General features: G+C 28.9%; 1 protein-coding gene across 1 annotated transcript; it reads right to left on the bottom strand.

The window, feature by feature from the left end:
* Window positions 1-8,309: 8,309 nt before the first annotated feature.
* On the bottom strand, window positions 8,310-9,282 carry LOC105173675 (auxin-binding protein ABP20). The gene has a single exon (XM_011095520.3). The coding sequence runs from the start codon at window positions 9,202-9,204 to the stop codon at window positions 8,569-8,571; it is 636 nt and encodes a 211-aa protein (XP_011093822.1). The 5' UTR covers window positions 9,205-9,282; the 3' UTR covers window positions 8,310-8,568.
* Window positions 9,283-12,791: the final 3,509 nt, after the last annotated feature.

Raw genomic sequence — 12,791 nt, 5'->3', positions numbered from 1 at the left:
AGAAAAAAGAGTCTATGCGTTTTGTTCAACTCATATGTGATATATTTATGTTTTATTATTAAGTGAGATATTCTCTTAATATCTATTTTTTTTATTAATATTTAATTTAATTGTTTTTACTTATTATCTAACTCCCAACTCTACCATCATCTTTTGATAATGTTTTTTTTTCTTTTTTATTTGCTTCTTTTTTTTGTAATATTATATTATTATCTTTTTTGTCACCATTTTTTAATAACTCTGATTAACCATCGTGGCACGCCGTCCATGCATGCATATGATAAATATTTTTTTATATTTTAAAAATATACTATAAATAAGAATAATATAATAAACTAACAAATTATATTTCAAAAAATAAGAAATAAAAATAAATAAATTTAAGTTATTATTGACACAACAAAAGAATTGATGTAATACTGTTAAATGACGGGGAATCACTTAAATTGATTTCTAAAATTACCTAAATAGGGGTGGTGTTATTAACTGTTATTTGTAAATGTAGAAGATTTTTATTTTTATATTAGTACAGATATTAACTTATTATTCTATATACGTTTTATTAAACAATAAAAAATTATAAATATTTAATTTTAAATAGTATTAAAAAATTATGCGAGCACGTAAAGTATACCACGAATTACTAGTTAATTATCTACAACAGGAAGTGGAAACTGGAAGGGCATTATCTCCTCAGTGGGACGACTCCGTACTCTCTTTATTGGAAAACAGTCTGGTATTATGAATGTTTTTACGGTGTGTAAAATATAATGTCATCATTTATAAGGCTAATTATATGTAGGTCCACCTTGAAAATTTAAAATTATATATTTTTTTAAAAAAGTTTTAAAGTTATATTTACAGTACGTTTTTTAAAAAATTTATTGTTTACACATGACTCGTGTTGTTTATGATTTGGAAAAAAAATATTGATATTAGTAAAAAAAATTATATAATTTTTTAATTTTAACCCTCATTTAATATTCCTATGTAATAATTTTGTACTTATACGGGAAAAATTGTAATGATTTTAACTTCACCACACACATATATTATATTTATCTCCTTATAAATACAGAAATATTAATAGAAATGTTAAATGAGAGTTAAAGTAAAAAATTTTGGAATTTGTTTATTAGTGTTAGAATTTTTCATCCAAATAACGGGAAGGTGTTAGGTGTAAATGTGATGGGGAAAACCCCAATTTTTATGAGGAATACCGAAAATACCCTTAATGAAGGGTATTTTCGTCATTTGGGAGCTCTGGATCCGCGCACCAATGAAGGCGGGTGAAATAATCCATAATCTAGACCCGATCTATGACTGAAGACCTCGACACATGGAGGACCGTCCGAACGAGGATGCCTATTATTCCGATGGCGACACATGGATCAAACAACAGTATCCACATGAGCCTTATAAATACCTCAACACACCACATTCTGAGGTAATTAGCAATTCATATTTTCGACCTACATTCTCCAGTTCGCATATTTTTACCTCGAACAACTCTAACTTGAGTGTCAGAGAATCGTTGTCGGGGACGCAGCCGACGAGTCTCACGTTCGTTTTTTATCCTCAAGACCAAATTACTAGATTTTGGGAGAGCACGAGACCGTGATCGAGATAACCACATGAGGTCGCATATTTCGAGCGAGATCAAAATGATTGAATATTTAAATTAGGTATAAGTATAATGTCAAAATATCTTTAGAAGAAAATGTAATTTAATATTTTTGGAGATGGTCTAAATATAATTAACCTTTATTTATATCTCAAAGTACGCGATTAAATTGCACAAAAGAAATTATTGTACTTATTTTGTTAATAGGGGTGACTGCACCGACTGTACATGACCTAGTATTTCCTCATTGTTACCGTGCCAGTTCTAGTACGTACTTGGTATTAAAATACAACTGTCCACATTATCATAATGTGAAATTTATATACGCTATACGAAATTTAACATTTAATTATAATTAATTGTAATAATAAAAAATAAATAGCTATTGATTATTGTTACAACGGAGTTGTTATTTGTGATTTTTGCGAGTATGTTTAAAATATTTTTTTTGGCTAAAAATCATAATAAAAATATTTGCTATAGTTGATAACCAAGGCAAGAATAATTTTGATGATGGATAATTTAAATTTATGCATCAATTTTTATTTAACCTTAGTTAATAATAATAGTAATAGCCAATGATAAATTTTATTATAGTGATATGTGATCGAGGCCGATGTGATGCCTCGAGATTATGCGAAATAAGTTTGATGTCTACAACAAAAAATTGAAGTGTCGGATTCGCTCCCAATAAAGCAATTCGACGGTCATGTCAAGAACAATCTATAGGTTTAGTTATATAATTTGTAGTATCTTGAATATATCTGTATATTTTTTCAGTAAATATAATATCAATAGCAATCTTATTTTAGTTTAACTGTAATACTTTATTATAAAAAATAATGAAGTATTTTCTCTTTTTTGAATGAAAAATTAAACAAAAATAAAAATCTTTAGAATCCCAGAGAAAGAGAGGAAGAATATCCTTCGTTGTTGATAAATAATATGAATTATGTAAATGTAGAAATAGAAAAATATAAACAAAATAATGAGGATATATTTGTCTCGTGAAATATTTAATTTTATAGAGCTTATAAGAAGTTTCAAAAAAGTCGGGTGAAGTTAACTTTTTTTTTAAAAAAAATATATATAAAATCTAAAATATTTTATTTTGGTATCTTATCTTTAAAATAATTTTCTCAAACAATTTTTAAAAACTTATAAACTCTCAAATATATTATTATAAAATATTTTGAGAAGCTTATAAGCTCAGCAAACGCCATCATAGAGTTAGTAAAATTCACACAAAATCCCACATAGAAAAAAATAATATCCATGGCGATTAATTATGTTAGACAATTTAATTTAAAATCATAGCACAGTCCATTATAGTGGAAATGTTACTGTAATTAAAGCTATTTTACTAAAAGAACTCTTCAGATAACCACAACATAAATATATATTAAAAGGACACAACATGACTATTTCAATATTATCCCAAGTTCAAATATGCTATTATCATGATTTAAAGGGGCTTTATGAAATTTAGCAAAATGTCACTCTTTAATTAACACAAGGAATATCCACTCTACCAGTATTTTACCAATACATATAGCCTTCAAGTGAAAATATTTTAAGTGATCGATTGCATGATAAGTATAGAATGAAAAAATTATGGTTGATTATTTTCTTGCTGCTAGCGCTTGTGGTGGTGATGGGTAGTGGATCAGAACTTGGAGAGGGTGGACCAAGCGACGGTGCCCAACAAGCATTGCCGACGCCTGCCGAGTGCAAGGAGGAGAGACGTCTAGGGTTTAAGGCGTGCAGGCATACGATAATCTATGGGTGGCGGCCGTCAAGGAGATGCTGTGGGCGAATCAAAGCCACTCATGCCGAATGTGTTTGTCCTTTGATCACACCAAAAGTAGCATCTGTTATCAACATTGAACGCGCCATAAAAATCATTGAAGGGTGTGGTAGAAAAGTCCCCCACCAATTCAAGTGTGGAAGTACGTCTTTTTAATTAAATATTTTTATTTCAAATCTTTATCTTAATTAAGTTTTATCCCATTTAATATATATATATATATATATGTTACATGCGTAATTTTTTTATAATAAAATAAATTATGTAATTTATGTATAAGGATGTAGATATATTTTATAGAATACAAGATGAAATAAGAGTTGAAATAGAAAATCAAATCTCATAATTTCTCACTAAATTTCTTGGTCTTTTTTTTGTTAAGGAAATAGTTTATTAAAATTTATTGTTCTTGATTGAATAGATTTTTCAAGGTATAGTAAATGCATAATTATGGAGCTTGAATTCTACCTTATCAACTACTTTCTTCACTACAACAAAAATAATATCAGTGATCAAATATAAAATAGTAACTTTACAAATTATTACTAAAAATATATATTAAGTACCAATAATTTTAATATTGTCATATTATAATTATTAACGACTAGAATTTTACATATTTATAATGACAATTTCTGGCAATAAATTATTATATTTGTGTTGTCACTGAACTATTACTATAATTAAATGTGTTATAATTAATTATTTATATATAAAAACAACCTTATCATGATAAAATAAAATTTTTTATCACTTAATACATATAATTAATGATAATTTTCATACCATGACTTAATTATTTATTTTTTAATTTGGACTTGATTTTCAGGTATCACCACGCCGTGAAATAATGCATCATGCTCGGTGATTACAAGTGCTCCTTAACGTGCTGGATGACAGAGAAATTGAATGAAAATTGTATAAAAATCCAACGGATTATATATGATTCTGATATCATATAAACTCGAAAAATAAGATGTTAAGAATTAATTATTTGCTCTTTAACAAAAGTAAAAAGTTGCCAACTTATTTACAAGATCTTACTAAATTCCTTCAATTTAATTAAAATTTATCTTTACTGATGTCTTATAATTTCTATAAACTTATTTTATACAAAAACTTTATGAACTTATTTTTAAAATAAAATATAATATCTTATAAGTTCTAAAAACATCTTATAAGATGTATGTGTTTATTAAATCTTTCAAATAAGATTAGCTAAAGACCCTCTCGAACTAGGTTTAGCTAGACCTGAACTAATTACATAGTAGTGTAATACACTTGTCATGTGATTAGTGTGCAATTTAAAAAAAATAATCAATTATATATTAAAAGTATCATAATTAATACACTACTGATTTAATTCGACCAGATTAGGCAAGAATTTTCTTAGGGGAAATTTTAACTATTAGTCCAACCATATTTCCATTTGAAATTGGGGAGAAAGTCAAAACAATATGCTCAGAAGACACCAACAAAAAAAAAAAATCTCATTTGATTTTTATTTATTGTATTACTGATAAAAGAAAAAATTGCAATTTTCACCTAAAATTAGGAGTGGCAATTTTGATTCTAGTCCTATAAATTTTAAAATTTTGACAATTTTAATCCCATCAGACCAAAAAGCACCAATTCTAAAGTCATGTACCTAGTGCGTGCATTTTTCGGCTAAAAAGGACCAAGATTGTCAATTCTTCAAAATTACAGGATTAAATTGCTCAATTTGTGTAGAATCCAAAATTGCCACCCCCTAAGTCACATGATGAAAATTATAATTTTTTTCTTTTTTCAGTTTATTTGTTCAATACTGCCCTCGAAACTCTCTATGTTGGGGACATGTTGATCTGCAATGATTGAAATTATGGCGCTAAATTTTGAATTATGAATTTTATTCTTTTATTTTCTCTGAAGAGAGTAAAAAATAGGTGAATTTTACTAAAAATAATTTTTTTATAATCTACTTGTTCAGTACTACCCTCATCAAACCCCTTGTTGAGGCCTTGAGGGCATACTGATTTACAAAACTTGAAATATACATTTTTAAGGTTCTAATTTTTTAAATAAAAGAAGTTGTTGATTTATTTTTTCTATAAGGAGTATTTTCAATTTTTAAAAAAAAAAAATATTTTTTTAATCTATTTGTTCATCACTGCTCCCAACACATTCCATGCTGTGGTCATATTTATCTGTGTTGCTTGAAAATTATATTTTTAAATGACTCTAATTTTTTAGAGTATATACTTTAATCATTTATTTTTTTAATAGGAGTAAAAAGTATGTAGATGAACTTTTAATTAAAAAAGAAATAATATTTTTATAGTCTACTTATTTAGCACAACTTTTACCAAATTCTATGTTGAGGCATATTGATTTTCAGAGCTCGAAAATTATATTTTTAAGGATCTAAATTTTCAATTATATATAGACATTATTAATTGATCTATATGAGGAATATAAACTAGTGAAATTTATAGCAAAAAGTTACAAGGTTAGGAAAAAATTGCAATTCTATCACGTAACATGGGGATGACAATTTTGATCCTACACAAATTGATTTTCGCAATTTAGTTCTGTAACTGTAAATATTTAGCAGTTTGTCTCATTTGGCTAAAAGGCCGAAATTGTAAAAGTCATTTGCTGAACACATGCATTTTTCTAGCTAAAAAGGACTAATATTATCAAAATCAATTTGTACATAATTAAAATTACCATCCGCCTTAAATTACAGGACGAAAATTGCAATATTCCCTTGATAAAAAACATTTGTTTCCAATACAATTTTATTTATATTTATTTTTTCATTTGTCCATCTCCCTTCACCCACTAAAAGATATTTTATTTTTATTATTGGTTTATGTTGGAAGAACATTATTTTGACAAGTTTCCTCATTTTAATCTTTATTTACTTTGTCAATGTATAAATTCATTATGAATAATATGACATTATTTCAGTATACTAATTTTCTCTCACAATTACACCAAACAATTTTGATATATATATATATATATATTACTTTCTATATATAAATTAAATTTCTTAGCAAAGGCTATTTGTAATAGCTACTACTTTAACCGCAAGAATAAGTTGTAGAAAGATTGTAATTTAAATAGTGTTAAACATTGTGAGTGTTTGAAAATAAAAATTAAAAATAGGAGAAATTTGAAGTTTGTGTATTTGAAATAACAACTCAATATTTACAATTTTACCAATAAGTTCACTAGAAAAAAATATAATTTTTCATTACAGTTAATTACTATAGTCAAAAGAAGAAAACTGTTGCAAATACAAATTAATCACAGTTTCGTAACGGTCATCGACTGTTGTTTCTGCTAAAACTTAGCCATGACAAAAACTATGACAAATATGTTGGCTATGGCCAAAAGCTTGGCCAAAAGCTACGGCAAAAATTAATTGATCGTGGTAAAATTTAAGTTTTTGCTTTAATTTATTTAAAAATGGTTAATAGTAACTTTACCATAATTTTTAAGCCGTCGTGGTTTATAGTATAGCAAAAATTCAATTTTTCTGAAGTGGTTGCCTAAGTGATAGGAAGTTCTTGTGATGTAAAAGCAATTCAATTTAAACAGTTTAAAATCACAATCTATAATACAAAACCACTATTTTTAATTTACTTTTAGTAATAAGTTGATAAGTGTTTATTTTAAATATTTGCAAAATGAAATGAAAGTCCAAGAGGATATAAACTGGGCCAAAGTCTAGGCCCAAATATGAGTAATAGGCCCAAAATCTGATCAAATTCCGAGTAGTAGTACTGGATAATGTTTCCAATTGGACAAAAATTACATTTGAAGAAGATAAGGTTATCCCAAAGTTGTAATGATTTAACATCGTCGTGGGATGTTGTCCTCCTCTTCTTACCCTCGCCGTGTAAAATTTGAAAGAAGATCTTTTTACCTATTATTTTATCTTATTGTTTTCATAAAAAACGATTCATCACATTTACTGTAAGAAATATAACATTTTAGAGTAAATTATAATAAATTTTTATGAGATTTGTCATAATTATATTATTCGTTCGTTATTTAAAAAAAATTACAAATATCCCCTGATATTTAACGATCGTCTAACAAATACCTCCTCATAACAGCCTATTATAGGGGTATTTATTAAATAATCATTAATTTTAAATGATATTTGTAATTTTTCAAATAACAATGATGTATTTGTACTTGTGACAAAAACCTCATGAAAACCCATTGTAATTGATCCTAATATTTAACCATAACTAATTGTTATGGTTAAAAATAAATAGTCGTAATAAATAGTCCACCAAAAAAGAATTTACTATTGCCTACAGTTTTTGTCATGACAAATATTTTAGCCACACTTGCAAAAATCACGGCTAACAACTATTAAGTGACCGTGGTCAATAGTTATTTACTACGTCTATTTACTTTTAACCACGATGATATTAAATGTTATATTTCTTCTAGTAGTCATTAGCGACAACCACACAACGTTTGTTGGGTGTAGTTTTTGCTAATGAAGCTATTCATGATAAATATTTTTACCATAGTAGATAAACTTAATTTTGTTTTAATTTTTATATAACCATAATTAACATTAATCATTTATACGTCTCTTTAGAAAATAGTAAATTTTTTTTAGTATATATATTCAAACTCAAAAATTAATATAATAATTTTAAATCGAATTAAAAAAATACATTACAGAAAAAAAATAAAAAATAACTATAACAGTAGACAAATACAACGGAACCCAATCCTATAATTACTTATTATTTCTTAATCATATAGTGATTAACTCATTAGGATCCTTTAAGAAAAAAAATAAATATGATTGCATTAAAATTAAAAAACTCAATCTAAATGGGAAAAAAGAAATTAAAACGTGCATTATGCGGAAAAAAAAGCTAACTTACCCTTACCAGTATCCGGAAAATTGAACTCAACAATTATTACAAACAATTGAACAGAAATACACTCATCGAAACATTCACAAACACATTTCCCTATCCCAATGAACACAAATCCGAACAAACCAACGAAAACATCAATCAACCTGCGGAAAAACAATTACATTTGAATTTTAATAACCAACGTAACACCAAATCAAAATGCTGCTGCTTTAATTTTCTAATCATGTACTCTAATTCTAGTTAGTGCCCCCAAGAACAGCCTTGAGCTTCTTGATCTGGGCCACGTCCAAGAACGTGGTCTTTGCCACCAGCTCCGTCGGGAAATCGTTCTTAAACAGAGCGAAATCCAAGATTTGCAGCCCCGGGTTCGGACCGCTGAAGCTGACGAACGCCAGCGCCGGAGTCTTACCGGAGTTTATCTGGAAATGGAGGAGACCCTGAGGAAACACCATGACGTCCCCCTTGTTCAACGTCTTCAGGTACACAACATTGTCGAACGACGAGATTAATCCCGCGCATATTGTTCCCTCGATGACCACCAGGATCTCCGAGGCCGCGGGGTGGGTGTGGAGGGGAATGACGCCGCCCACCCCCAGGTCCAGGCGGGCTATGGAAACTCCCAGCCCGTTCACGCCGGGGAACTGGGCATCAAAAGCAGGCGTCACGAAAGCGCTGATGATGTTGGAGGTGTTCCCGGCGGTAGCAAGGCCGTGGTAAGCGAAGTCGTCAGCAGTGACTGAGGCGGCCTTCTTGCAGGGATAGCCAGCGGGGCCGGCAGGAAGGGACAGGTCCGCCACGCAGAAGTCCTGGACAAGGGCATTGGAGGAGGCGGCGAGGAGGAGGGAGAAGAAGAACAAGTATGGAAGATACATTGTAAATAGGTCAAAATTCTTTGCTTTCAAATCACTAAGTTGTTGATATCTTGAGAAATGGTTTGTGGAATGCAACTGTTAATAGGGTTTATATAGAGTGTGTGAAGATATTTTGGGGAGGTTGGTTGCAAGATATTTGCCATGCAACAGTTGGAAGGGTAGTGAGAGAGCATGCATGGAGGAGGAATTTACTCACTCAATATCAGATTTGGCCATATATGAACAAATAATATAATACACTCATCGTATGATTATTATATAATTAAAAAAATTAATTATACAACAAGTATAAAATTATGTGATTAATTTATTTCGATCAAATAAGATTTTTATGGAGCAAGAAGAGGAAAAGACAGAATTTGTGTGCAGTGATGCATGTGACTACTCCCATCTTTTGTCTGCAAGAAAACAAGAATCCTCTTTTAATGTACAAAAGTGTGTGCGAGAGAGAGAGAGAGAGAGAGAGGGGCATATTCTGCAGAAGTGGAGAACTATCCCAATGTTAAAGGACCCATACTCTTCAACATTTTTCTTTCTCTACCGTATTTACATGCAAAATTGTACTGTAACAATCCATATTAGTGTTTTGTAATGCAGCTGCTGATACTCTATGTATTTATAACATATGTGTTTTTGTTATGTAAATGAGATTACTAATTTGGCATTTTTATTATTTAACTTTTTAGAATAGTATTTTAGTTTTATAATTTTTTAAATTTTGTGATTTTAATTCTTTTGTTCACTCGAGTTCACCGCAAACAAGAGAGAAGGGTGAACTTCAGAGGGAAAAAAATGAAATTAAAAAATTAAAAAAATATGGATCAAAATGATATCCTAAAAAATTAAAGGACAGAAATATTGGCAGAATGAGCCAATAGGAACAAAAGCCTCATTTTTAAATTGTCACATGAGAGGCATATACATTATTCCAGTGAAAAAGGTGAACTTGTAAAAAAAAAAGACAAAAATTATAAAAATTAAAAAAAAAAAAAAAAACCAAAATGCTACCTTAAAAAATTAAAGGATGAAAATGTCAAATTTCCTAAATTATGGGACCAAAAATATATTTAAACTTGTAAGAAAATATAAAAGTGAAATACTAACAAATCTAAATAGTACAAGTATTCCCTGCTAATTACTGCACATAATTTAGTATATATATACTTTCTTGATACATACATACATACATATATATATATCCCACCAACTCTCCTGCATTAATTCTGTAGCTTTTCATGGATTATACGATGTATATATACCGTACGTGTGTGTCTGTTTGTGTGTATATACCTACCTGGAAAGCAACCATCATCTGTTAGCAATCAACATATATACATAATTAAGTAATCACACAATGAAAGCAACTCATGATTTTATAGATATAGTTTTACATTAATCAATTAATTAATATTGTTGCATTCCATCATTCACTATTCCTTTCAATCGATTCGGCCATTAAAAAATAATAATAGGTAAAAATTTCCCCTGAAAAAAAATATGTAGAGAAGGAAAGACAGTTTTGGAGTGAGTTTCTGTTTTAAAAATTTACGTATGTTGTCATAATTTTCTTTTGTTTTTTGTCGGAGAAGATTCTTCGCTTATATATTCGTATTTTTATAGGGAGTGAAATACAATTAATCCTGCACGTGCAAGTAGTTAGCTACATATCCGACCCTCACTTATTAGAAAACATACTCTCACTATTATAAAAAAAATTATTTTTGTTGCACTCTAAATAACCACGATGTAAAAATTATGATGAATCAATTCTATTAATTATGATCAAACAAAATTTAATGTGAAAAATTTTAATTTTAATTTATCACGATCACTCAATATTTCTATTATTTTTAGTTATGGTCAAAATATTTTTCATGATTTTAACTATGGCTAATGTTTTGGCTTCACTAGCAGAAATAACAGCTACTGGTCGTTGCGGAGCCATGATTAATTTATCTTTACAATAATTTTTTTGTGGCCATAATAATTAACAATAATAAAAAAAATTATATTTTTTTCTAGTGTATTGGGTTAAAAGAAAAAAAATCGAATTTCAAACCCTAAATTCAATCCCCGATCACATAGCCTACGATGATTTAGTTGCCCAGATAGATTATATTGTAGGGGAAACAACATTTTTAATCCTATAAATTAACTAGGCTTATTTTTTATTTAGTCTCGTTTATTACGATTATCTCATATTACATCCCATAAGTTAGGTTTTTTTAGTACTTTTAGTCCTCAAGTAGTTTTTTCATTCAATAATTAACGGAGAAGTTACGAGGCTGTTAGTTCAAAATCGTGCTGGACTAACGGCCCCATGACTTCTCCGTTAATTATTGAACGGAAAGTCACATGAGGACTGAAAATGACAACATTTCTAACTTATGGGATGCAATATGAAAAGATCGTAATAAATAAGATTAAATTAAAAAAGTCCATAATATCATAATATATGGGACCAAAAATATGGATTTTTCCAAAATTTTCAAAGAATTAAAAATTTGAGAACAATTAAAATTTTCCATATCTTATAATAATTTATTTATATTTATATGTTTATATAAAAATCTAGTGGTCCATGAGTTAGAAATGATGAGAAGAAAAAGAGAAGAATGATGGAAATGTTATATGCACAAAGGGACAATTGACATCTGTAGGTCAGCTGTTTAATCCTTTCGGCTGAGCAATGTGTGGAGCTTACGGCTTCCCTATCTTCTCCGGCATTAATTTGGGACGATCCATCTGACATTGCTAAAATGTTTGTTTATATATCTATTTCTGTTATTATTTCTTTTTTGGACTTTCATACATTTAATTGATTTATTTACTTCAATTTCTTGTGCGGATTCATCACACACACACACTCTCTCTTAACGATAAAGTGTAAATCGTGCCAAAACCTACTTTATTATCTCATTTTTAAATAGCGAACAGCTCTGAATCCTTGCTATTCGGTTCCAATCATTAAGATTTGGCCTGATACCTCCAAAATCCTAATATATATGAACTCGGCATGATCATTCAACCATTTTTGTATCTGCGATTTATATGAAATCGTACAACTATGAAAAATTTATAGACAACCGTCCTCCAAGTCCTAGGTGCAAGTTTTTGTTGTCCTAACATTTCTTACAATCTTAAATATTTTCTCCTTATAATCCATGTAATTTAAGCATCAAATGGTTATTATCGAATCTTTTTAAGGTGGTTCTAATCATTTCTTACCGTGCAGACCTCTCACGATTTGATTGATACAAGCAAGTATATTGAAAATAGCGGCTTCAATTATGATAATGTAGAAAACCATCTTTAATTTCTCATGTGTTTTTATCTAATTTTAGGACATATTTATAAGATGAAATGTTATTTTCCAAGAATTTTAGTTATTAAAACATTTTACCAAATGGGAAGAATAGGATAATTATGCAATCAAAAGATTCAAAATGATTCTCATTTTCAAGAGTGATTGGAAGGGAGAGAATTCTTGAACCAATTTATATAATTTGATTTTTTTTCTTTAATAATTTGTTTTTAGAAGTGAATCAAACTCTTGTAAAAAATAATACCAAGATGTCCAAAAACTA

Source organism: Sesamum indicum, linkage group LG11 (genome assembly GCF_026168435.1).
Source record: "Sesamum indicum cultivar Baizhima isolate 11 linkage group LG11, ASM2616843v1, whole genome shotgun sequence".
Classification (NCBI taxonomy): Eukaryota; Viridiplantae; Streptophyta; class Magnoliopsida; order Lamiales; family Pedaliaceae; genus Sesamum; species Sesamum indicum.
The sequence above is the reverse complement of the archived record's forward strand: the minus strand, read 5'-3'. Positions and strand labels throughout refer to the sequence as shown.